At 46.0% G+C, this 27,422-nt stretch overlaps 1 protein-coding gene across 2 annotated transcripts in view; it reads right to left on the reverse strand.

Moving 5' to 3' along the window:
* Window positions 1-13,489: 13,489 nt before the first annotated feature.
* The window catches only part of WDR11 (WD repeat domain 11), a 45,219-nt gene continuing 31,286 nt past the window's right edge, over window positions 13,490-27,422 (reverse strand). For both annotated transcript variants that reach the window (XM_080913571.1, XM_080913570.1), the window contains exons 17-29: window positions 23,965-24,071; window positions 23,521-23,635; window positions 22,990-23,161; window positions 20,962-21,070; window positions 20,037-20,099; window positions 19,160-19,225; window positions 18,358-18,535; window positions 17,875-17,970; window positions 17,169-17,334; window positions 16,714-16,811; window positions 16,299-16,444; window positions 15,581-15,661; window positions 13,490-14,406 (exon numbers count right to left, since the gene is read on the reverse strand). In XM_080913571.1, the coding sequence (XP_080769697.1) occupies window positions 14,250-14,406; window positions 15,581-15,661; window positions 16,299-16,444; window positions 16,714-16,811; window positions 17,169-17,334; window positions 17,875-17,970; window positions 18,358-18,535; window positions 19,160-19,225; window positions 20,037-20,099; window positions 20,962-21,070; window positions 22,990-23,161; window positions 23,521-23,635; window positions 23,965-24,071 (1,554 nt within the window). In that variant the 3' untranslated portion in view covers window positions 13,490-14,249. The remainder of the gene's footprint in view (window positions 14,407-15,580; window positions 15,662-16,298; window positions 16,445-16,713; window positions 16,812-17,168; window positions 17,335-17,874; window positions 17,971-18,357; window positions 18,536-19,159; window positions 19,226-20,036; window positions 20,100-20,961; window positions 21,071-22,989; window positions 23,162-23,520; window positions 23,636-23,964; window positions 24,072-27,422) is intronic.

The raw sequence follows: 27,422 nt of genomic DNA on the forward strand, positions 1-27,422 counted from the left end.
CCACCACCCCCTTTATAATGAGCTCCCTCTCATGCCCCATCTTCAAGCAGGCCACTGGGCTCCAGAATGCTGCTGTCTGACTGGAGAGAGGCCAAAATCAGAGCAACTGAGTGGCTGGTGAGCAACTCTCCCGGCCTGCACCCCATCTAGATATGTGCCAAGGCCCAGGGCCTGACAGTCCCTGAACACTCTGTGCTCTCAGTGAATCCGCCGCAGTCCCCCACTCCTGGGTTCCAGGTCGGTCACAGGCGTGAGTCGCAGCTGGATGACGGCACACCCGAACTAAACAGTCCTTGGGGCCTGTAGGTCCCTGCAGGGGTCACAGTCGTCAGTGAAGCACTGGATCTAGGACTGGGGGAGTGGGCAGCAGTGGTGGAAACTGCGCTGTTTCCTGGGGCCTTGCCTGTCTGTGGGGCTCCGCAGGCCAGGATGTGCTCTTGTATCTGGAGCCCACAGGTCTGTGTGCCTCTCCCTGGATCCCTTTGACGTCCTGTAGGTGACAACCTTGTGTAAGTGTGACGGTGGTGGCAGACAGGAAGCTGCCCACTGCTGTGGTACATGGGGAGACAACTTAATGAAGGAAAGAACAGGCTTGTTTCCCACACAGTTTGAGGGGATACAGTCCTTTGTGTTGGGGAAGCACGCAGCAGGGCATGAAGGGTGTCCCATTGTCACGGTCAGAAAACAGAGATGAATGGCTGGTACTCAGCTTGCTTTCTCTCTTTGACTTTGTCCAAGGCACAGAGACACCCATTTTTAAATGGACCTTCCCACCTTAAGTAAACCTCCCTAAACCTACTGTCATAGACACACCCAAGAGCTGTGTCTCCCAAGTGATTTCAAATCCAGTTAGCAAGGAAGATTAATCAGCACTGGTATACAGAACTTGGCCAGTAGGGTCTGTTTCTCTGTCTCTGTCTGTCTGTCTCTCTCACACATACGCACATGCACACCGTGCACATGAGGACACATCCTTGTATATTAGGGGACTGTAACGTATACACCCCAGTGCCACTGAGACCAGCAGTGTGGGGCTGCAGGTGGCACCAGGAAGGCTGCATATTTTGCCTGTATGGTTCAGAACTCAGGGGTGTAGAAATCCTGACTCCAGGAAAGGCTTCATGATCCTGGACTCAGACTGGAGAGGCATGAAGACCAGATGGGTTGCTGAGGTACCGCTGGGAATCACCTACTGATCAGCTCTGTAAAAGGCTCTTTATCCAGATGCCTGTGGAGTGGATCTCAGTTCCTGAGACCCGTGTGGGAGCTTACTGTTGCCCTCCACACCCCACAGTCCTCCATGCCCTGAAGTCCCCACAGAAAGGAGCCTTGCCCCCGAGGCCCTCACTCGCCTCACTCCTATAAGAGGCAGTGAGCTTAGAAAGGGGTTGCGTAAGGCGTGTGTGACCTGTCCTGAGCCTGCTTCCAGCACACAGGCCACATCTTCCCCTCCAGGCCTTCCCCTTTAGGCAAAGGGACTATGGCATTGATTTAAAACCCAGAAGTAAGACTCCGTGGAAAGTTTCTGTGTTCACAAAAGAGCATGTGGTGATTGAGGATCAGGGATAGCTTGCTCCTTTGGCTAACGGTTTTGTTGTGCTGAACCACCCAGCAGAAGCTCCACCAAGAGTTACTAGTGGACTGGAGTTCTCTCTCTGGGAAGTGATTAAACTCCATGTACAAATCTCTGCTGCCCTCTGCTGCCCACAGCTGGCTGAGACACAAGGACACAAGCTCCAGGCATCTCAGACAAGGCAGCCCTGACAGATGAGGAACCTGACTCTCAGAATCGGCAGGGACTTCCTCCGGGTCACACAGAATCAGCCCTAAGCTCACCTCTTCATCAGCAAGGTAGATAGATACTCCTGTACCAACAGCAACATTCCACTTAGGGACTTGCCCCTCACTGCACCTCAAATCCAGAGAAAGAAGGAATCTCACTTTAAATGAACTGGCTTAAACAAACAAGTGCTGGCTGAGATATATGACGTTTTTCGGGGTGCTCTGACATGTGGGGGTGGCATAGAAAGAGTAGGTTTTAGACAGGAATCCCCGGTGTTCATTCTTTCCAAGTGAGCTGCAGTCCCAGGAAGGCACTGGACAGTGACAGGGGGACAGGGAAACAGAGTTATGACTAGAGTTAAATTATTTCATTATAGGATGATCTTACTGATAGACTTTATATAGGCCTGAAGAGACAGCTCAGCCAGTAAAGTGGTTTCTGTACAAACACTAAGAGCAACTTCCCTATGGGAAAGAGGAGAAGGAAGTAATAATAGCCATTGTTGTTGTTGTTGGTGGTGGTGGTGGGGGTAACAGAGCACCTGGAGGCTGAGCTCCAGTCGAAGAGAACAGGCAGCCTTGGAGGTCTGAGGCAGAAGAAAGGCAATTGAGAGAGATTTTGCTGTTTGTTCTGGAAGTGGAAGATGCTTCTGGTGGTTGCATTGGGCAGGTGATTGACTGGTAGAGCCATTAACTAGACAGTAAAGAAGGATAGGCAAGTGTCTCAGGTAAGGTTTCTATTTCTGTGAAGAGACACCGTGACTACAGCATTTAACAGGGGCTGGCTTATAGGTTCAGAGATTTAGTTCATTATCACCACGGCTGGAAACACAGCAGCATCCAGGCAGGCATGGTTCCGGAGAGGTAGTTGAGAGTTCTATATCTTGATCCACAGGCAGCAGGAAGAGGCTGAGACATACTAGGTTTCTCTTGAGCCTTGGAAACCATAAAAGCCTACCCTCGGTGACACACTTGCTCCATTGAAGCCATACCTACTTCAACAAAGCCACACTTCTCAGTAGTGCTGGTCTCTATGAGCCTGTGGGGCCAGTTCCCTCCAGACTACTGCAGCAAATAGAGCAGGAATGGTGGGGCCAACTCTGTGTGAATGCTGGGGCCTCACAGCCACAAAAGCATCTCCAGCATGGGGGCCTGGTTGAGGATTAGTTGAGAAATTAAGGATTGCTGGTGTAGATAATGCCAGCCAATCAGGAACTGCTGTTTAGAAGAGATGCTTTCTTGGGACCAATGGGAGCACAGGTGGAGGGGATTAAAGGAGCTTGCAGCAGTGTTCAGAGAGCTTGCTGGGGCGTTTCTCATCTGGTCCCAGAGTCTGTGGCATTGACTCTGTGCCACTTGACGTCCAACCCCCAAGGGCAAGTAGGGTCGGGCAGTGTGTAGTCCAGGGCACAGGCAACAAACAAGGAAGGAGAGGAAGGGCAGAGACTGAACACTAGTGCCCATTTTATTCTCGTCCCTCTGGGCCATCTCATGCCCTGAAGTGTGCTCAGTCGTCTGGAAGACCACAGGGTACAATTTTTCTTAAGAACAACGTGGTTACCATGCGTGATATTCTCAGACTTTGTTTTGTGTTTTTATTGTCTTGTTGTCACTGTGAAAAAATTCCTGACATCAACAGGTTACAGAAGAGTTTATTCTGGCTCACAGGTTCTGAGATTTCAGTCCAAGCTTGGTTAGATCCGTTGCTTAAGGAAGGAGGCAACGCAGAGTCTCTTTGCGGCATGGGCTGCTCACCTCCCAGTGCCCAGGAGGCGGAAACTATGCCATCCTAGAAGCTTTCCTCTTTCTTTCCCTCTTACTTCTGATCCCCTGCCTGCAGGATGGTGCTACCTACATACCTGCAGGTCTCACCTTCCACCTCTGGAAACACCAATAAACACAGCCACCACTGTGCTGATGGAAAGAAGGGGGAGTAACTAGAAAACAAAGAAAAGCTTCATCATGGCTGCATATGAAAATAATTGGAGCAACTATATAAATCTCAGACATCTAAGCCCTAGCTGCCATGACTTTAGCTGAGAAAATCAAACTCAGGACAGTTCAGGTGGCTAGGGGCAGAAGGCCATGTGTGCCCAGGATGCTGTGTTAGCATGCCTTACTTCTCAGGGTATAGCAGCATGAGGATTCAAGATGAAGCCTGATGTCTATGCTTTCTGACTTTTATGATCACAGAAGGCACAAATTGTTCATGCAAGGCTGATCTTGGCTTAGAGACATATTTTGTTTGGCTTACACTGGACTCTTTTTAGTCAAGCCAGTATTTAAAAATCTGATATAGCACATCGTTCTTTGAACTTTCAGCCCCCTTTGAAAGATCAAAGGATCTGACACCCAGGGTCTCCCATTTTGCTGTGCTGTCCACTGGAGCAGAGTGGCTGTCGCTGGCCTTCCTTCCAGAACCCAGAGCCCTGGGCCCAGGAATTAGCTGTCACAGGGAGAGAAGAGGTGCTACGCCTTTGCCATGTCCTCAACACAAGGGCTGCTCTCCTCTGCAAGCCCTTGATTTTCTAATTATCTCTGGAGCCTTAGGATGATAGTTGTCCATAAAAGGAAGAGTTTGGGCCCACTGGAATAACAGAAATTGAGTTCACTGTTCTGGGATATAAACCCCAGGCTTCACTTCAAAGTCACCGATTCCAAGACACAAAAGTCATGGATATCACAGTCAGGATTCAGTGGTATTTGCATACAACTGTACTTCTACAAATCTCTCCCTCTCTCTCTCTCTCTCTCTCTCTCTCTCTCTCTCTCTCTCTCTCTCTCTCTCTCCTCCCCTCCCTCCCTCCCTCCCTCCCTCTCTCTTCCTATCCCCCCTGTGTAAGCCATCGGTAGATGCTAAATATTTTTTTAAAGAAAGACTCATTTATTTATTTTTATTTGTATGAGTACACTGTAGCAGTCTTCAGACACACCAGAAGGGGGCATTACACTGTGGTTTCTGGGATTTGAACTCACAACCTCTAGAAGAGCAGTCAGTGCTCTTAACCATCTCTCCAGCCCCACTGAGTGTTTCTTTCAACCAGTCTTCACCATATGTCTCTTTGGACCTTAGTTTCACTGAACCAGGAGCAACCCGTCCAGCTGGACTGGCTGGCCAGCACGCTGGAGCTCTTCCACCTCCCCAGGGCTGAGATGACACATGTACACTGCTGTATCTGCTTTAAAAAAAGTGTAAATGCTAGTGACCTGAACTCAGGACCTCATGCTTGTTCCACAACACTTTACACCGAGCCATCGCTGGACCCCACCCCTTCACGCTTTTAAATCACCTCTACTGTCCTCAGAATACCAAATTCACTGTGAATGCTGGGTAAATATCCACAGCCTGTGTCCCAGAGGACAGCACCCTGAACAAAAATGTCTGCCCATGTTCAATGCAGCTTGACAGTTAGGGGGCTGAGTGACTGCGACATACCAAGCAACAGCAGAGTACTGTTGTCAAGGCTTTCCCATCTGTGGTCAGTACCAACAGACTCACAACTGGCAGATCTGAAAGCTGATGATACTCTCTTTCTGTCCCAGGAGCCAGCCAAGCCACTCCAGCCATGAAACTAAAATACAGCCTGTTTTTATTCTTTTTATAGTTACTCTAACCATTAAATGAATCTAGACAAAAATCCAGCTGTTGACCATCATTGTCTGTCTCCCAGTGCCCTGTTCAGCCGATGCTTGCTGCTGTGCTCACTAGAGCCCGCTACTTTGGAAACCTCTGGCGTCTTTGCTCAACTAAGAGGAGGATGCTCTTTCCCAGGCTTACGGAGCACGGAACAGCCGTGGGCCAGTGGGTGAGCTCAGGGCCTCTGTTATCTTGACTCCTGCAGCAGGAAGTAGCCAAAGGGTTTTTTTTTAATTGGGTTTTAAAGTGGTTACTGGGAAGTTGAGCGCTGAGGTGGACCCTTCAGAAGGCTGGCAGAGTTAAAAAGCTACTTTGGAAATATTAGTGTGGATCTAACTGAGGAGATTTACATGCCTGGTCATAGCAGGCATGGCAGCAGAAGTAGGAACTGAGAGTTCAGATCTTCGACATGTGAAATTTCATATCTACATGGGCAAAGCAAATTGGAAATGCTGCAAGTCTGTAAGATCTCAAAGCCACGGATGGACTCAGGCACTGACTGACATAGCTGAGTTTCAATGGACAGTGAGAGCCTGGCAGATGTCCTGATGGGGGATGGGAAGGCACATACATAGAAGTAATGGGACACTAACCAAGTGAGGGATAAATGGGAGTAGGATGCTCTGAGGGCTGTTTTGTTCTCTGGAAAATGGCCAAAGCGCTAATTTGTAAGTCTAGGGCATATGGTGTAACCATGCAGATTATAGGTACATAGGTAGAAGAGGGGGCTACAAACAACATAGCAAGGAGGGAATGGGATAGTAAAAAAGGTAAATCCAAAAGGACGGTGAAGCAGGGTGAAACAGAAAGCAAGGAACAAGTTACAGATTCCAACTGAACCACAGATGGCCCTATTGCTTATAGATGGCTGGCTGCAACAGCTGGAGAGGGACCTGAAGGGACCTGGCTGGGTGGTAAGAAGGAGATATAGAACTTCTATGAGGAAAGGGAAAAGGAAACATTAACAGCACAACCACAGGGGAGAGGAAATTCTCTCCGCATGCTAATTACGCAGAGCAGGAGCAGTGAGCGAGGAAGTCAGTTGTGCCTAGGCCCAGGAGTCTCATCTCTGGACCAGCCTCAGGCTCCAGGTAACCAGTCTGGGTGTGTCCCGCACTCTGACTCGGAGAAAGTGCAGATGCTGCAGACTTGGAGCCCGTCGATTGGTCCATTACTATGGTGTTAGATCAGCAGTGGGCTCCTGGTCTAAAAGCAGGGAGGGGTTAAGGGTGTGAGGTGTTAGGGTGTGGGCATAGATGCCAAGCTTCCAGAGCTCACAGAGGGAAAGGTGTACCAAACAGCAAGAGCAACATGTGACTACTGTTTACTCAGAAGCACAGGTGTTTCTGGCTGACCCCCCATGGGGGCGGGGTATGTGACAGCATCCAAGAGAAGAGAGTGGCTGGGTCTTGGATTATAGAAGACTTTTATGCCACTCAAAAGTGAACTTGTGGGGCTAGAGAGATGGCTCAGTAGTTAAGAGAACTTGCTGCTCCTCCAGAGGAGCTAGGTTTGATTCCCAGCACCTATATGGTGGTCCACAACCTTTTGTAATGGTGAGTTTGAAACTCATCTGGTATTCATGAGACTATGCCTCAAAAAACAACCAAACCAAACCAAACAAAAATCAACCCACTGAGCTTGCTGCTGGAACTGATGCTGGTTGAGGATGCTGCATTGTTCCACTGAGTGCACAGCAGACAGGAAGGGCAAATGATTTCCCTACAACTTACGAGAAAAGGAAGAAAGACATCTTTACTGAGGAAGTTCGGAATATTACAGACAGAAACAGGCAGAATGTAGAGGAGGTGGGGCAAGCTCCCCCAGTCCCCAAACAACAAGACCAACAGCATAGACTAAGAATCTTAGAATATATAATGCCCTAAGCTTTCTTTGTGGGGAGCAACCTAATTTGCATTATAAAGGCACTGAGGTCTGCTATAAAAAGACATTCTGAGTTTTGGCATCTCCTAAATTTATTTGGCCAGGATAATGCTTAAAATATTTAATACCTATCCCAAAGGAACACAGATTGAGATATACATGTTGGGAAAAGGCATTCTTGGATCTAGAAGTCTGCAAAGCTTAAAACCAGAGACTGGATTTTTCCCAGCCACTGTTACAGCTCCAGAGGTTTTGACAAACTGGACCCTGGGGTATGAGTCTGGGTGGTTGGTTTCCTTGATTCTCTGCTCAGCAGAAGGCAGGAGGGGAAATGCTGGCTGAGCAGTGGGAATGGGTGGAGAGGATGGGGACCTAGCTCATCAAGAGGCCTACCAGGAAGCAACCTTTTTTAAAAAGTGTATGTTGGAGCTTGGCATACATAGAGAGTTCCAGGCCAAGTCGGCCAGAAGGGCCACATCTGGAGACTGCCAAAGCAAAGCAAACCAAACACAACAAAACCAACAACAGGGAAAAAGGCAAACCTCTTAGTTCTAGGTCAGTCGTAAAGGGCTCGTCTCCCACGTAAGAAGCCCCAAGTTCAACACCCAGCACCTCAGAAGCAAACAACAAAGATAAACAAAGATGGCCACTCTGGCTTCTCCTGTTCTTTCTGCTTTCCAGTGAAGATTGTCAGAGAGGGCTCAGAGAAGTAAGGAGGGTGGGTGTGTTTACAGAGGGTCTGAGCAGTGCCTAAGATTCTCCAAGCTTAGGAGCGGATACTATCACCAGAGAGGTTCACCATGGGGTAAAAGCCAGACACAGGATGCCATGTTTGTAGTGAGCATGTAGACAGTGATTCACCGCAGCTGCTCACTCAGTGCAGGCTCCTTTCCTGTGGCCTCTCTGATGACAGCTCATTCCTCTCTGGGATGCTGAGCACTGAATTTGAGCCCTCAGGGCCACCTATCTCATTGCTACAAATGTTTCCTCCTGGTTGGTCCTGGAGGCTTATGCCTGAAATCTCAGCCCTTAGGGTGCTGAAGCAGCTGAATTGCCATGAGTTGGGAGCCAGCCAAGAGATATGAAGCAAAACTGCCTCAAAAAAGTCATACATGGACTGGAAAGATAGCTTGGCAGTTAAGAACATGTATTTCTCTTGCAGAGAGGACCAGAGTTCAATTCATGGCGCAGGTAACTCAAAACACCTATGATTCAAGTTTCAGGCATTCCCTCTTTTGGCCCCCTGAACACATATGCATGTATACACACACTGTATACACACACATACACAGTTTACAATTAGTGTGGTAGGGACCTTAATTCAGTAGTAGAGCCCTTACCCAGTATACAGAAGTATCTGGGGTTTTATCCTGGCAATCCCCCACCCCTACAAAAAAGTAAGTCTATACTGGAAAAATCCCAGTGACCACAGCAAAGTCAAGCAGAAATCCTCCCACCCTCAGCTAGAAGACAGCAGTGTTTGAACTGTCAGTAAGACTATCTTCAGCTCTGAGACATTCCATTTACCCCATTATCGGTCAGTGGAGGTAGACTGGCTCTCAAGAGCACGATCAGGGAGGACTACAAACTTGGTGGCTTCAATGCACAGAAGCTAGCCTCACCATCCTGCAGGCAGAAGTCTGAGGCTGGAGTGAACAGCTGGGCTCCCTGCAGAGGCAACTTCCTTGTTTCTTCCTAGAGCAGTATGTTTGTTGGTGCTGCTTGGCTCCTGACAGTATCCCATGAGTCTTGCTCACTGTCACAGCAAGGCCTCTTCTCACATAGCTCCCATGTTTTCTCTCCTCATAAAGACACCATCCACGTAGATCACTGGCCCCATCTCCTTTCCATTTTTGTTGATTAAGCTCTTGCTTGTGAGGCTAAGGTTATCTACAGATCATATGGCTACCAGGATCCCCAAGTGGAAGTTGACCCTAGGTAAGACTAGAGATCAGGATTTGAATGACTGGCAGCCGCTACGGCCCCACCCAAGGGAAAAATGGCCCATGCTGCCCCGTTGCCATCCTTCACCGACTTTGTAATTGAAAACAGAGGGACGCTGCAGTAGCAGAGAAAGCACTAAGGTTCCAAAGTCCTTGACCATGGAACAGAGCCGACCCCGAGGAACAATACTGTGGTTTTTAAGCCAACAGGTACTGTTTCAGTTCTCTCTAAACATCTGGTACTCATCTAAAAGAAAAATAAGGGTGAAGATAGAGCGTGGGCATGCAGTGGTTTCTGCACACAAGGAGAACACCCAAACCACAGTGGTCTCAGTTGTTCCGCTTTGCAAATAGGTCTTGGAATGTCCAAACTGCCACACAAAGGTTTGAGAAATGCTTTGCAAGCCCTTCTTTCCCGCCAGCAGTATATGCCTGACCAGCAATCCTCCATCCTGGCTCAGCCAGCTGCAGACTGACTTGTCTTACCTCGTCCTCAACTCACTCCCCCAAAGGGAGAGCACTGACTCCGACTCCCGAAACGTCCCCTGCTTTAGAGCACTGGAGAGCAGAGAGGGCCTGGGCTGAGTGTTGAATGTATCTGGCCCTGCATTCCCTTTTGTCCCTTACCAGCACGGTGACTAACCACTGTTTGTTAGGGAATATCTGGATTTTAGGACTGAAAGTTTGGTGTCCTGAGAAGCTCAGCATGAAAATTCATGACTGTGTAGCCCGTGTCTCTTCACTCTACCGCACTGTGTGAGTCAGATGATACAAGAACAGGCTTTGCCTCAGAGTCGGGTGTCAGGGGCAGGCGGGATGCTCTCATCTGTGCTCACCCCCTTTGCCTGCACTGATCTCCCACTAGGCCCCTGGACCTCCTCTGCTCTCTAGCTGCTTTGAGAGGGGACACTGGATCCTGAGCACATTCCTAGCATAGGACAGATGCGGTGCTGCTGAGGGAACAGGGCAAGCAGGACAGGACAGGGCTACATGCTACTGTTAAGTCTGCAGGGCTATCTCAAAAGAGGAGCACTGAGAATGTTCTGTGGGACTTTGTGGGCAGATTCAGGATTGGCTAGACTGTTGGGAAAAAATCAAATTGAATTGCTGTTTTGGTTTGAATATGGGCTTGCACGTTGGAAGACCCGATCCCTAGTTGTGGCACGAGCTGCAAGAAGGTTGTGAAACTTTTAGGTGGTGTCTCATTGGAGGAAGTGGGTCACTGGGGGAAGTCTTTGAAGTATTAAATGGGATCCTATTTCCTGTCTACACTAGACATCCTATGGACGCAGTGTAACCTCCTGCCCCAAAATGGTGAGCCCAAACAAGCTCTCCCTCCTGTAAGTTGTTAATCAGGATTTTGACACAGCACTGAGACAAGAACTAATACAATACTTCTCTATGGATCTCAGGGGAGCAAACGTAAAATGACAGACCATTCTGTCTGAAGTGTGTACCTTTCCCTGTACTCATCAACAGCATGCTGGTAAACTAAACAGACCAGTCTCTATATTTTCTGAGAATTGACTTCAATAAAATATTATGCATATTTGGTAAAGGAGATGAAATATAACGAGAAAGGGATGATTACCAGCCAGGAGAAAACAGAAAGTTCTGAAATAGGATTATACTTTTATAAGTGTTCTGCCAAGTCAAAGCCCAGTCAGGCTGGCTTCTCTCAGATGCCCCACTTTCAGCAGGAAGCTCAGGTGAGCCCTCCAGGGGCCAAATACACACAGTCCCACCGGCGGCCCCTCACCTCTCAGTTAATCCTAATCCTGATTCGAATCCAACCCCACTCTGCCCAGTTCCCCATGGAGTTCATCCTTTTATTGGGACCTGAGAGTCCTCACGAAGGAGAGCACACAGAGAACATTGTCGCAGGCCAGGGCAGAGGACTGCCGGTCAGTTACATCTTGGATTGAGGGACATCCCTAAAAGGGCACTGGGGAGGAGAAATCAACAGGACTCAAATTCTGTTGGACAGTAAAGTTCCTTTCCTGTGTGTTGAGGGGCAGTTCGACATACTTCTTCCAGTAACATACTTTAGATACCATATGCTGGCTACACCTGTGTCAACTTGATAACAGTTATTTGAAAGGAGGGAGCCTTAACTGAGAAAATAACTCCATAAAATCTGGCTGTAAGGCATGAGGGCCACACCCATTGTGAATGGTGCCACCCCTGGGCTGACGTCCTGGATTCTATAAGAAGGCAAAGCTGAGCACACTTCAGAAACAAGCCAGTAAGCAGCATCCTCCATAGCCTTTGCCCCAGCTCCTGCCTCCAGGTTTCTGTCCCACTTGAATTTCTGTCCTGACATCCTTCAATGATGAACTGTGAACTGTAATGCAGGCGTGTAAGCCAAATAAACCCTTTTGTCCCAGCTTGCTTTTTGGTTATGGTGTTTTGTTGCACGGCACAAAACCTAACAACCCAGTAAGTACAGAGTAACTAACACGAAGCCACAGACAGAACTGAACCTCTGCCACAGACGTGTGAACTTGGAACTTTTCGGGCTCAGCAAGTGTTTGAAAAACTAGATGCCCACTCGAGTTATAACAACCAAATGTGTTCTGGAGTCTAGTTCTGAAGTGGTGACTCACCGAAGTTCCTAGCAGCCAGCAGGTGCTAGGCATGTTGGTTTTATAAAGTAGTCACAGCCGAGCTCACTCAAGTTACCAGCAGATTCTGGAAAGAAGGAGTTAAGACATTCCTTGACTCAGCATTTGTGTCCAGTGCAGTTCAGTCGCCGTTAGGGCTGTCAGAAGGACCCTGCTGGATCAGACATCACTAATCGTGGATCAGACATCATTAATCGTCAGGGTTGGTTTCTAAGTACTAGAAGCCAAACACCTGCCTTTCCAGTCCCAGGTAAATCAGAGATCAGTGGAAAGGTCAGAATCACACACTAAGGTTAATGAGTAGCACTCAAACACTAACCAGATGCTTCTTGAGAAAACGGTGCAACCCTTTCCCCATGTCCTCACCAGTATGCTTCTGCCCCCGCACAGGGGCCTGTGCAGTACAGTGTCAGTTTCTTCCTTGACCTTGTCCTGTCGGTTTGACCACAGACCTGTTAGTCCTGATGGTTCCACTTGCTGCTTCAGCTCTGTGGGACTGCATGGGGCTCCAGCCATCAAGCAGGAGGACTCCTCAGCCTAGGACCTCTCCACAATCTGGTCACACACACACCTCTGCTCCTTATTATGTTATTTTATGCAATAGGCACGCACATCACTAGTTTTAAACACAACTAATTTTTGTCTTCTGGCTTTAACTATCTTGGTTTAAAAATGGTGGGAGAATGACCAAAGATGGAAATGAAGGGAGGGTCTTGCAGCAGTGTGTCTGGAGTAAAACAGATATGCTTCAAAGGCTTCTAAATACTCTTGAACTTGAGCCTTCTGTCATCTGAGGCCAGTGACCTGAGAATTGTCACAAATGACACAAGAGTCAGCCCGAGCCACTCGCAAACATTTCCTGGAGACTCTCCCAGGAGAACCTGAGACTGCAAAGTGCCGGGGGGAAGAGTGTTCTGACATCCTCCTAGCACAGGAAGCTGTGGGGAAGTCTACTACACTCATTGTACAGGAATGAGACCAAGTACCAAACTGTTCCAGTGGGTCAGTTGGATCCAGAGATTTCACAAGGCAGCAATTCGGCCCCCCAATGGCAGTCATAAAACTGTTCTGTCAAGGGCAGGCCTTTCAAGCCACCTGCCTTCAGTCACACGGATCCCCACCAGTTCTCTGACCAGATGAACCAAAGGCAGTGAACTGGGGCCTGATGATATGCTAGCAAAGCTTCATTCACGGTGGCCGGCAGATGTGGGGCCAAACTGTTACAGCCCTCCTCTCCAGCCTCCATGCCAGCCAGCTTCATTCTTCAAATGCTACAGCCGCAGGAAGCAAGCCGGCACCTCTGGCTACATCACAGAGCACAAACCTCAGACTCACAGCCTTGTTTACACTCAGTCTATTGCCAAGGTCCCACATGGGGTCTGGAATGAGCCATTTCACTGAAGCACCTGGACTTCCCCAACTTCAACAATGGAAGACAGGGTTGCTGGAAAACACTCCAAGTTGCTGGAAAGCAGTGACTAACTTTGACCTGCAGTTCTGTTTCTCAGAGCCCATGAGCAGCTAATGTAGGGGTGAAGCGGTTGTTCACTTGGCTGTGTGGGGCCAAAAGACCCCATCTCAAAAAGAAAAAGCTCAAACAACAAAGTCTGGCTGGGATTTTCCTTTATTTGTCATTTTTATAGTCACAGATGTTTAAGTTCTGAGTAATAATTTATAATAATTACATCTAGTGGAAGAAAGTAAAGGTGGGAAATGTATAAAAAAGGCTTCAGAAATGAGGTTACTAGGATGTATCCTGGGAGTTAAAATTCAGACCATCAGAGACCCTTACACTAAACATAAAGTTTAGATGGGCTCCATGAAGACTAGGAGCCCCAAATACAAAATTCAGCAATGCCTAAAGCAAAGAGTCCACTGTGTTCTCAGGATAAAGAAAGTGCTGTGGGGTGCTATCTTCAAAGGCTTCTCTGCCTTGCTGTGTCCTAAATAACTGCTTATCAACACAGGCACACACAGCATGTATCTGAAAATCCATCAGTTGCCCAATCTCTTGCTACAGATTTCTTAAACATCTTCAAATTGGCTAATGAGAAAGGACAGTAATTTAGTCTTTTGAATTTTTAAGTTACAAAAATTGAAAAGTATTCCCAGAGATCTCAAAAGCACTTTCCAAAATTATAAACATTATATATACACTTTCCCACTGTGTCCCCTGTTTTGACATTCACACGGGACACAGAACTCCTAGTGTATATGGGCCCATGCTGCTGAGCACCTGCAGCCTTAAGGAGAAGGTGTCACAGCTAACAAGGCCAAGTCCTTACACCGGTCTGAACTGACCATGACTGTGACTATGAGCCGTCAGGTCAGCTCTCCCCACGCCTTGCTTCCAGCACCAAATTTCCTGCACAGAGCCTGTCAACTTTCTGTTAGTTCTTCCTTGGGGGACCCAAGCTCAGTCAATAAATCTCTGCCAGCCGCTCCAGCTTTTGAAGCAAAATACACTGCTCCCTGTTTAAAGCAGAGGCTCTTGAGGCTTCGGGCATAGTCTGCATAGATGGCAGTGATGAGCTTCTGTAAACCTCAGTTAAGGAACTGACAAGCACGGGGTGGGGGGGGGGTGGCTCCTCACAGGCTCTGAAGCCAGATGCTCCAGGGGACCTGGTAGCCATGGGAAGCAGCATGTCACAAGCATAGGCACTTCTTTATGAGGGAGGAGGTACCTCAGTCTAACCACGATACACCTTGCCTCAGCTGAAGACTCCAGCCAACATCCTCAGATTCTCCCACTGCGCCCTCTTCTGAAGACTGGAGGATGGGAATGTCGAGAATGGACAGCCTTGAGCACACCCTTACCCCGTGTGGGAGTTTCTCAGAGACTGACAGTCATTGCAGAACATGGTTTTAGGGAAGAGGGTCCAGCCAGCTGGGCACTAATAGCCCTGTTCTGAAAAAGCTGATTCCAGACCAACTTCACCAGTGCTTTGGTCCATGGCCTTGCCAAACTTAGGCTTTAGTTACTTTTTCAAAAGTGTTGATTTAGTTTATCTTTTAAAAAAAATGAGTATGTACAGAGCTCATAGCCAATACATAGAAAAGAGGCTAAATGTAGAAAGCCAAGAAAAGGTACAGTAAGAGAAGGCAGAACTCTGGGCACGAGGACCTGGGAGCCGTATCCACAAGCCCCTTCTTTTTAAAAGGAAGGGATCTTGGTAATGGCTAGTAGACATTTAGAGTTCCTAGGCACAGGCAGCTCACTGTGGCCTGACTGTAGGACACATCTCAAATGCTGTCTTACTCCTTATCAGAGGCTCACCTGGGTATAGTGTATATGTGTGTGTGTGTGTGTGTGTGTGTGTGTGTATGTGTGTGCTCATGTGTGCACATGTATGTGTGCACATGCATGCATGTGTGTGAGTGTGTGCATATGTGTGCATGCGTGTGTGTGTGTGTGTGTGTGTGTTGGGGGGGGTTCAATTTTTTAGCCAATGTTTTCAAGGTAAACATAAAAAAAACCATTTTCTACAAAATGCCTCATCTTGAAAGAATGCGATTTTAAAGTACCAGGACCTTCCTTTTAAGCTCAAATGTATATTACAGAACAGGAGCCCTTCACTGGGCAGTCCTCCTTGCCTCTCCTTTCACCAACCCACTCTGATTCTTTTTCCTCTGACCCACAACATGCGTCTCTCAGTACATTACTGACGCTACCTTTCCCCCGCTCAGCACACATGTCCTTGCAAAGGATATCTGTGTTCTCATTGACTTCAAACGCACCATACTTGAGACAGGCTTCCACAAACAAGGCAGCTCTATCGAAGTATCTCATGCTGGTCAACAGAACAAAAGTAAGTTAGTTCTTAAAAATAAAATAGTTAGTTCTCAAGATCTGCCATAGGTGGGCAAAGCCAGGCCTTTCTGTCTGGAGCTTTGCACACATGTTCTATGGAAATGGATTGCCCCGTACGTGACACCAACACCCTGTAAGCCCTCGTTTATAGAGGAGAGGAGGGCAAACTTCTCAAGTACAAGCTTCATGGCGGATACTGCAGACCACATGGCTTTCTAATTTATGCACCCACTGCTCAGAGTTATTAAGTCCTGTGTCAAATTTGTGTCAACTTACTGTCTCTAGCTCTCAGTAACTCAATCTTCCAGCAGAGTGAGGTTTTCACGGCAGCCACCCCACCCTGACAGGCTCCTACAGCCTCTCACAGCCCTCGGGGCTTCTGCCCAGTACTCTCTCAAGGCATAATCTTCTCCAACTGTCTAAAGACTTCTGCATTTTAAAACATGCCCTCATGACCAGAGATGCCCCTGCATGCTTTAGAATTTTTCTCACACCCCTGAACTACATCACCCTCCTTTCCCATCATGCCTGGGTACCACCTCCACCATCAGCACATGAGGCACTGTGAATGGCTCACCCAACACATCACCCGAGCATCCAGGGCTCACATGACTTACCTGTGAAGCGTCTCTGCCACACTGACAAAGCAACCCAAAGAGAGGAGGACCAGGAGGGCTTTGGACTTCTGGTTGACTTGTGGAGAACAAAGGTGGTCAACCCACCGCTTCAGAACATCTGCACATTCTTCAGAATTTAACCGAACCTGAGAGAGAGGTCCACGTTAGAACAGAAACATTGTTTACAGAGAAACAAACAGCCAGGCTTTGCTCTGTTACACAGCCCAGAGGCTGCTGTGGGACCTGATGCACCTGACCCCAGCAGATGGGAGTCAGCTGCTCTCATCTGACTGCACCAATGCAGGCTCTGTCTTTCAACAAGCAGCAGCAGCCAGTATCAGAGGTGGAACTGAAAGTAACCAAACACAGAGCAGCTTCACAGGAAGAGAGCAGGACACATACTGGAAATGCCCACCTTTGCAAGCCATGCCGCCCGATTCCACTCGCCATACGTCTGCAGGTAGCGACAGGCGTCTGCAGCCTTGTCTATCAGACAGAGTAACTGGACGCCCTCTGGAAGACAGAAGAACAGTCATCTGACCCTGCAGCGCTCTCTTTAAGAAACCATTAAAAAGCAAAGCCACACCGGACTCTACACATGTACTTTTTATACAGGGCGAGCAAGCTTAATTATTTCAAATGGGTATTCAACCTGGGCCTAGTGGGAAGCTAGTGAACTGAATTTTAAAATGAGTGTTAGACAGTGCTCTGTAATGGTACCCCTTAAGCAACCAGGGTAGTAAGCATCAACACACCCTACAGCAGGGTCTGGGATGGTGCACCTTACCCAGAACTGCAGGACACATCCTTGTACGCCTCAAACAAGCTCTGCTAACGTGACTGTGGTCATCCCGCACAGCACTGCCTTACCTGCCAGTTTGCCGTTGGCAATCATATTGGTTGCTACCAGCTTAATTGTGCTCTGAGAAGGGCCCGACGAGGTGACGGTGGTGACCAAGCAGGCCTTCAGCGAGTCACAGTAGTAGTGCTGGTTGTCTGCACTGGTCTCCAACAGCAGCTGCACGGCTCTGTCTGTCTAGTGAGAGAAACGCCTCCTTCAGTGATGGGAGCATTTTCTTCCAACAGAGCCTTTCAAAGTTGTAATGTGGGCCGTCAGGGTCTACCGCCCACAGGCAACACTCACTGTCTCAACACATGCTCCTGGACGTTGTATCAACATGCTAATCGAGGACCGCACTTCACCTCTAAGGCAGGCATGAAAGCCAGCCTGGTACAACTGCTGGGCACTGCCCACTTGGGCTGTGCATCACCAAGTGCAGCAAAGCAAACCGAACAACTGCTCTGTGTGTTACAGAAGCTACAGCTGCATTAAGTACATTGTGTGTTCTTCACAAGTTCTGACACTGTTAAAGAAAGCCTAAGTGTGTGCAAAGAACATGCTTTCAAGTGTGCATATGTACACGGATGTGTGAGTGTATGTGAGTGTAACATGCTCTAAAATGTTCATCAACTAGTGTGTGTGTGTGTGTGGTGTGTGTGTGTGTGTGCATGTGTGTAACAATGCTCTGAAATGTTCATCAACTAGCAACTCCAGGAAGCACCGAAACTGACATACCTGGCCCAAAAGCAGGAGCTGGTCTGTGCATTTCCTTGTGTGATCATAAGTTGACCGTTTTACTTCCTGTAGATTAACTCTTTCCAGCTGAAATTTCTAAAATAGGAAAGAAGGAGGAGGAAGTGGGAGAAGAAAGAAAAAGAAAGAAAAAAAAGGAAGAAAATTTAGTTTAGACTAAATTTTTTTTAGGTCAAATAGAAAAACTGAGATTTATTGAAAATGAAACTGAGCTAATTAAAATGAGCTATCCAAGTTAAAAACTTTAAGACAAAAATCAAGACTGTTTTAATAAGCATTTTCATGTGCATTAAAATTTGTTGTTTATTAAGCTTTCAGAGAAGCAGGCCTGTCTCATATAGATATGGCATGATACTTATTTCTAGGATGTGTACTGAAAGTTGGCTCGAAAGTTTAAGATACTCAGGAAAACTTGAATAACAAAGGAAGTGTCTGTAAAAACTCTTTCTCTAGAAGCAGCAGCACCTGGAAGTAGGCGTTTTCACAGAGCACATCGTAGCAGATGTCCAGAGGGTTGTTGAGCCTGTCCTTAGGAGCACCTTCCTTGGTTGCCACTGTGTCCCCAGACTTGGCTTGGGACAAACTATGCAGGTAGTGGGCCGCCACTGTCCAGAAGTGCAGCTCGGACTCATCCCCGTAAAGCCTGAGAGGAGAGAGAGGCCTCTGTGAATTCACTTCAGGCCTGAGCAGGCTTCCTGGAGCGGCCTCCAGCACCAGGAACAGTGTTCCACGTCAGAGTGCCACCAGGAAATCACAAAGCAGTGAGCCCTCTAGCCTGGTTACTGGGTTCCCAATGGCACAAGGCCTGGCCACACAGGGCCCTTCACATCCAACAGCTCTATAGGCCTGGTTTGCCAACAGCGTTGTATTTGGGCATCAGCTTCACAGTAAGAGCTTCCAGATAAAGTGTCAGAACAACCTGCTACTTATTTTCTGGAACATGGAGGGAATGTCTTCATGACTCTGCTGAGCACTAGGGAAGTATAGCTTATTGCTTCTAAAGGTATGTTTATAAATATGTTATTTGTAGCTCATATTTTAAAGCTGCCTATAGGTGAAAGTCCTTGAAACACAGAAATCCCAGATCTCATTTGAGATGTAGGTGGACTTCCTGAGTGATATTAGTACTTGTAAACTAGACTGTAAGTCAAATCTAAAAGAGAAGCTTTGATTTTCAAAATATATTTAGTTGTAACTTTTACAAAACCTCAATAAAATAACTTGAAATTATGACTTAAATTCAGCATTCTACTTCAGACAGCGTTACCTGGAAACAAGCAGGCACCTCTGCAAGAGAGTGAACTCAGGATCAAGCAGGAGTTTCTTTATGTCGCTGCAGACAGGAGCCCAGGCAAAGGTAGGACACGCATTTCCAGCCAAACAATAAGCAAACAGAAGTAACAATACAAGTTCAGAATTTCTAAGAGCTGTAACTTCGTCTTGGCTCCCAGCTTCACAAGTAGAAGGGTGCCTGCTGTCAATCACCATGAACACTAGGAGCCAGGCCTCTGCTTTGTACTCTTACAAAGTTCATCTGACTACTAGAATAAGAATGTCATTACTGACAGCATTAAAGTCTATAGTTTCCAATTAAATACTAATGTTAACTTTTGGAAACTGGAGAAAAGTGAATAGTTATTTTGAAACTGCCATTAACCAGGTACTATAACTTTCTCAAGATGATGATGATGAGGAGGAGGATGATATGTGGCAGAGTCTAGATTACAAAAAAAAAACATGCTCCAAGAACCAAGAACTTCAGGCATGCTCATGGCTCTAGGAAATGTCAATTTCTTCGCTAGAAACTGCACTCACAGACCTCACAGGCTGTTTCGGAGCGACCTGCCTATGTCCTCTAGCATAGCTCCTGAGAAGCTCACAATGGAGTCTCACTGCATAGAGCTTCTGCTCCTGTCAATACGCGGCTGCTTCAGAGTGGGAAACTGGATGGAGGCCAATACTCTCTCCATGTGACGATTAAGATGGCCCTTCTAGCAAACAAGGCTACAAAGAGGAACAACCCTACGTCAAAAGACGGTCTGTGGGCCACAAACACTTAGAAAAATAACTTTGGGTTTTAAAAAGTCAAGTTAATATGTGTTACTTTCCCACATTCTTATCTTCTATGAAATATAGCTACTTACTTAGACAATGCATACAACTGTTCTTGAAGGACAGTCTTTATTTCTTCATTTTCTGGATAATCACTGTACAAAAAAAAAGTTTGAATCATTCATTGTCTCTGTAATTACTGTCATGTATTTTTTTTAATTGAAAAGGTTGTATTAATAAAGAATTAATCTTTTTATAACCTCTGGTTAAAATCTGGCTACAGACCAAAGTCATACCAATGTGCCTGAGACTCACTGACCATTTTCATGGCTGACTCTGCCTTACTGGATAAAAGCAAGGGAAAGCATAAAGAAAACCACAGGTTTCCACAAGAGGAGAAGATTGGTCTGCTGGCTCTAAGAACTATCAGGCGTGGATTGTTCCTAACAAAGAGCCTACAATGAACAATGACTAATGATTCATTCCCTCTGTCCTATAGAAAGGGCATGGTAGTTCTTAGGCAACAGGTATTTATTGCCTTAAAATGAACAACAACAACAAAACTCTCATTCCACACCAAACTGTACATCACATACAATAAGCTCAGTAAATTGTAGAATTAGTAATTGCTAATGTGTGTCGGTGATAACTTTTTGAAGTGAGGTAGACATTGGTTTATAAACATGCTTCTGATTCTGCTTTATAAAGACGTAGGCCTGTCCTCGAGACTCCAGCATCTCTTGGCCATCTTCACATTTATTCTTTTCCTCTATGATGATGCACCTGTGTGATGATTACCTAGTCCCGAGAGTATCCTATGACTCTGCAGCTCCTCACTGACCCGTTCTTCCACAACGGCCCCACAGTGGTCAAACAGAGGTAGGAAAAGAAAATATCCTTTTAGTTTCTTTACCTTTGCTTGGATTGGTTTTAAGGCTTCATTCTTTTTAAGCTCTGGACTGTGATCCCCAAGAAAATTATGCAAGAATACAAGAAAACAAAAATGAAGAAACTTACATGTGAGAAATATCCAAAGAATATCGTCCATTCCAAGGCTGGTGTAGTAGGAAGGCTTTCAAGGCAAGGGCGGCCCTTGGAACAAGGAGGTATGGGCACCACACAGGCTCTAGACAGCAAAGGAGTGCTTCTTAATAAAACAGACTTCATATCTCAATGTCTCAGCTATAGTCTGTTTACATGGCAGTCAGCAGACAGTGATGCCTAAACCCAGAGTGACTGGGAGTCTAGTCCAGAGCAGAGTCTCTGTTCTCAGTTTGATTAGAACATTCTCTTTCTCTTTTTTAAAGTTGAAGTATCTGGATTGGTACAAAGTTGCACTACTGAATAAGACTCAATGTCATGGCTCAATAATACATATAAAGCTCATTTTAAAAGCAGAATTAATGCACACATCGTGAGACCTATTGATCCAGTTGCAAATGTAGCTGAAGAGAGCAATGTCTGGCATCAATGTGAGAAGAGGCTTTTGTTCCAGAGAGGGCATGTTTTCCCAATGTAGGGGAATGACAAGGCAATGGGGTGAAGAGGGGATCAGAAGGGAGTGCACCTTTGTGAAGGCAAATGGAGGGGGACGGGGGATGAGAGTGGGGCGGGATAAAGGGATAACATCTCAAATGTAAATACAGACTATCTAATTAAAAAAATGAAAAAACAATTACATTCACCTGCAATACTTTTACAACTACCTCTGTTTTTCTGAGGCTATTAAGCTAACATGGTCCACTCACCCATCAGGCGTTTGTTGCCTATTGGGAGATCTCTGATGTTTGGCATTTTTCAGGAGACTTTTATGACATCTTTTGGACATGGGGATAACGTCCTACAGGCTTGGCCCTCACCCCAGCCCCAACGTGCAGCAGGGCATATTAGGACACTACGAAAGAAGCGTGGCTACTCTCAGATGTTCCCACGGAAAGGGGCAGGACCAAGGCTCGCTGCCCGGCAGCTGTGCTCAGCTTCTCTCTCACTGGGCTCCCCACCTTTGATTGCCCGGGGCCCTGCCTTTCACTCCCTGGTCCTGTCCAGCTCCTATGGAGCCTTTCCTTCCCGTCCCTTGAACAGATACACTTAGTTAAAATGGTCCAGATGGACGACAGACTGTTCATCTAATATGAGAGAGCTAGTTCCATGCGTGGCTGCTGAGCACCTGAAAGATGGCTAGTGTGATGAGGAAAATGAATACGTTAAAAAGTTGGTCCTTATGTCACTCTGGAGTAAATCGGGAGGGACTCAGATACACAGCTACTGCCCACATAAAGCATTACAAAATCTAAAGAGGCCTAAAATACAACTGCTGAAAAGTTGTCCTCTGAATTACAGCTATCCCAGTTTACTTTGTAATATCAACAAGATATTAAGAACTTCTTTAAAAAGATAAAAGTATCATAAGTAATTCTTAATAAAGATTATACCTGAAATGATAATTTTTATATATGTAAGTTAATAGAAGCAATGGTAATTCAGTTTAAAGTGTTTGTTTCTGTTTGTCTCCCTTGGTGAGGAGGTCCTGACACCTCTCAGAGCTGAGAGACAACTCAAGATCAAGTATGGGAATGGGAAAGGGAGTGCAACTAGTAGCTTCTATGTCACGGCTACAGAGACGTGCCAGTGTGACCATGCAGTGTGCAGGTCAGGAAGCGACAAGCACCCACCAACACTGCAGTGTAAACATAAAGGAGAGCAGCTGACAACACCCCAGTCTCAAGTGCCAAAGAGCAACCTTTGTTTTACAAAACAACAAAAACAAACAAACGAACACTACCCAAAATAACCACACAAAAGAGAGCAAGATACTACAATCACCTAGTTTAGCTTTGACTGATCACGTAAGTCACAGACAGGACTCAAACATCATGACACACAGTGGATTTTCATTAATAGGTAATGTAGGCCACATAAAGCTTAGTATTGGAAAGTGATTAGATTCCTGTTTTCTAAGAGTTCTCTGAAAGAAAGCAGTAGCTGCCGTCTCTGTAGATGACCGTATCCTGTGGCAGCAAGCATCATCTCAGGAGTGTGCCTTACCTATTAACTCCTGCTCATCCATTCTGAAGCACGTAGACTTCATTGACATCTCCAGGACTCTGATGCACCCATCGTCAGATGCCAAGATCACCTTATCTGATGTGCACCAGTCTACATCCAAAATCCGAAAGGTCACATTTCTCCCACTTCTTAAGCTGCTCACCATCTGCACCTGTAAGAATGATTGACAGGAAATAAAGTTGTTTACCATTCTGGATTAAATGGTCAGAGATTGGGTGACAGAGGCCCAGAGTCTGTCTGCAAATGAATAGCCCCTGGCAGCCCATCCCCACATGCATCCTACAGGTCTCAATCACAGCAACAAGACTAAAAAGTCAATCAACTATCTGTCAGGATGTCTCATTTACAACAGAAACTCTCAGAGAGCAAAATTCTCTAAGAAATAATTTCTTTTAAGAAGCTGGACATACTTATTGGAGATTCTATTTTCAGACAAAGTGGAAAACAGAGCCAGTTCCCAAGGCTGACCGCTTCCTTTGCTTCACTGGCAGGCTGCAGAGCTGGGCCTACCTCTTTAGTATCCCACACTTCAGCGCCATCATTATACATTGCTATTAGCTTCTGGTTTCCCTTGCCAGGGGCAAAGCGAATCTTCCTCACCCAACTTCTATGTGTGGGTATTCCTCTGAGGACAAAGAAATAAAGATACCAACAAGATATAAAATGAAACACTATTATAGTGTGCCCACTATTTATGATCAGGTGTGGGGAGTACCACTTTACATTCTTGGGAGCCACATTTGACAGGTAGGTCTGCCACGAGTATCTGCTGGAGCAAGATCCCAGGGCTTCTGCATGGCTGCCTGCAGATCAGGGTCCACTGTGACTGACCAGAGCCTGGCTCATGACTAGTCTTCCTCCAAAGTTTAGGTGTCAAGTGGCTCAAAGCTCCAGTTCCCACTCAGGCTTATTGGTCCTATTTACAACTGAACAAAAGTGTCCCTTGGCTCTTACCTAGATACTCTGCCTTTCAAATCCCAGAAGTTTAAATTTCCGTCCATATCTCCAAGCACTAATGTATCCCCTTTCCAAGCGATGCAGGTAATACTGCCCATGCTACCCTGGAAGCAAGAGTAACAAAAGCACATATGAACTCCTCTGCTGGGTCACCATTAGGACAGACACATCTCTGTAATGGTCACAATGAAATAACAAAGACATTACTTATAAAGTGCTCACTTCAGCGTGAATGTCATCATAACCTTGAGGGCAGCTGCATACCAGCTTCAACTGTGCTGGACGCAGTCATCTGAACCACATCTACAGAGAAGACACGTCTTCTAGGAAGAGATGCTTTAGGAAAAGGGGGTTCCACAAAGACGAAAACAAAACACCTCAACACAAAAGACTGCAGTAAAGAGCGCCATCTCTAATTATCTCTTTATAAAAGGTTAATAAATTCATTCCCAGGGAAACTTAATCACCCCCATAACTAGCTGTGTAATGGTGTGCCTACTGGAAAAAAAAGACTCAGAACCTCGCTGGCACACTGTTGTGAGGGGTGAGTGTATCAGGAGAACAGGCAACCCAGGTCAGGGGCCCCAAGTACTTCTACCCTGGCATCAGACCACCCTGCTAGGCTTGTGTCCCAGCTTCCCCTCTTACGGGCATGTCTACTTAACCTTTCTGTGTCTTGGGCCTACTGAAGGTGAAGTCAGGTGCTGGGATAAATCTATAAAGCTAAAGTCTGGAAGGCAATGTCTGCCACACTGTAAACACTGTTGCTGCTCACTGCTTCTCCACACAAAGAAACCTTTGACTCACAGACCATATGAAGCTCAAAAAAAAAAAAAACAGGCCAAAAAGTGGAAGTCTCAGTCCTTCTCAGAAAAACAAACAAACAAACAAACAAAAAACAATAAGTATATAGCACCCTCTCAGAGTGGGGTACACCTAAACCTAGACCTTAAATCATTAATAACTCAAGAGCTAAGAAGATAGCCTTATGGCAATTTTTGGTAGTTAAAAATTATGTTTAATCTTTACACACCAAGAAACCTTTGACTATTTCCACGTTACGTTTTGTTTTACGTACACTTTATGATCATTGTAAATAGTAAGATTTCAATGCATACTATGAAACCTTTAAAAAAATCAAGTACTGACAAAAATATATTAATATTTTTTATGCTAAAATGCTTTTAATAATCTGTACATGTATCTCTGCTTTTTTAAAAAATAAAGTTGTAAGGAAAAAAAGAAACCTTGCTTTGTAATTACAGAACAACAAAAATATTCAAGAGGGTCTCTACAGTTAGGTCAAGATTGTGCCAATGGTTGACAAATGGCCAACTGCCTCTCGAAACATCACACAATCCCGGTAACATCCCAAAACATAACAAACAAAAGCCCTTTCAGAATTAAAAGTTAATCTTGCAATGAATTAACAACAACGAAACTCACATTAAGTCCATGAGATTCTGGGCAATGCTCTCAGACCTTATTTCCATCTTTCTGAAATTTGGGTGGGATGTTTAAGAAGTTTGCCTTTAAGTTTACTTTTGAATACTTTCATATTTTAAATCTTAGTTTCCTCTTCACATTTAAAAATGAGAATATTATGTTAAATCAATCTACAAATTAGTGTTGTTGTGTTGATTCAACTGTGCGGACATGCAGACGCCCTCCTGCAGGGCTGAGGGGAGTGAGCCAAGTGGGATGAGGTGCTCCTGGAGGTTGCTGTGCATCCTCCGTGGCTGTCTGTCCTCTCTGCAGTGCTCCCTGCTCAGTGCTGCAGCTGCTGTGCTGCCCACATGCCAGGCAGGATGCACAGCCACCGTGGATCACACACATGCAGTTTAACATGTGCTGAGCTTTCTCCCTTTACCATTTTATATACTTCACAGTTTGGGGGCCAACTTCCCGAGTGAAATTTTCAGCTCAAAATCAATGTTTAGATTTTGAAAGAATAATGAATACTTAATTGAAACCAAACCAAACACCTTTCTTCTATATACTGTATTACAGCCATTGGAAAAATGTCAGCTTCGGAAAGAAAAACAAACCAAAACCAATTCTCACACAGTATATAGATATCAACCCCTCCCCTAAACATAAACCAGTTTCACTGGAGGTGACATGCTTACTCACAGTCATTTCTTCAAAGACCTGTGTTCATGTGAAACAAAAGGATTGAGTGGAGTAAAGAGAGTCCTTGTACCCTGACTTCAAGATCCCACAGCCACCCTTTGAGCTGTGAGCTGTGGCTGCCCTTTGAAGGTACGTGTAAGAGTTTCCATGTCCAGAGAAGACCAACGCCTGGAGGGTAAAGCCACCAAGCATGACAACCCAAGTTTGAGACCGGGGACCCAAATGCTGGAAAGAAAGGATTGACTGCTAGTTGTCCTGTGACTGCTCCATGAACACTGTAGATAATAGTAAGTTAAAAAAATGAATACTCATGTCTACAGTTCAAAGCTTTTTCTTTGCTTTACTTGGATGGACTAGTGTTTGGTATTTCAAGTTTTTGGCCTCTTTACATTCTAACCTCAGTGTGAAGCAACTGGAAAGTGAAGAGACCAAATTATTTGTAGGTGACTCTTAAGACCTCTGAAGACATCTTTCCTGAGGTCCTACAGAGGAGCTATGTGGAGGCGGAGGGTGGACAGTGGGGTCTCCCAACCTTTAGCAGCATTGCTGCAACAGCTTTTCATTGCATACATTTAAAGTTACTTTCCAAACATCAACTTCCCACATTCATATTAAAAATATAAGCAATATTAGATGTACTCAAGAATAGTTATTACTAAGTCTTCGATCTGACTTATTCTATGCTATGATATGAAAAGGTTATGATGTTAACTCTGATTTTTGAATAACAGTTATAAATGAATGCCTTCAACTCTGTTAATAGGAGACACGTGGTAGCTAGCCTCTAAAGGACCTTTTCCATTCAAAGACCTCAGTAGCCACTTCCCACAATAAAGTAGGACGGATCCAAGGACTAACAGCAAACTGCGTATGTGACAGGGTATGGCTTCTGAAAGTAGGCCCCATGACCTGGCTCTCAGTCACTTGAGAACACGGTTGCCAAGAGGGAGGCAACACAAGAAGTACTTGATGGAGCACTTGGTTCCCACTACCCACAGCTTTAACTTTAGAAAGCCACATGACAGCAGCACCTTGGAGCAGGTAAACATGACGGCCAAGTTTGTGTAAACACAGGAGAGGCTCATCTGGGAAGAAGGAACCTCAACTGAGAACATGGCTCCAGCAGACTGGCCTGGGATGAATTTTCTTTGTTGATGTAGTGTGTCCCACTCACTGTGAGCAGTGCCATCCCTGGCTAGGTGGTCCTGGGTTGTGTAAGAATGCAGGCAGAGCAATCACAGCGAGCAAGCTAATAAACAACATTCCTTCATGGCCTCCGCTTCAGCTCTTGCCCTGACTTCCCTCAGTGGTAACTCCGAGTG

This window comes from Micromys minutus, assembly GCF_963924665.1.
Source record: "Micromys minutus genome assembly, chromosome: 2".
In the NCBI taxonomy this organism is placed as follows: domain Eukaryota; kingdom Metazoa; phylum Chordata; class Mammalia; order Rodentia; family Muridae; genus Micromys; species Micromys minutus.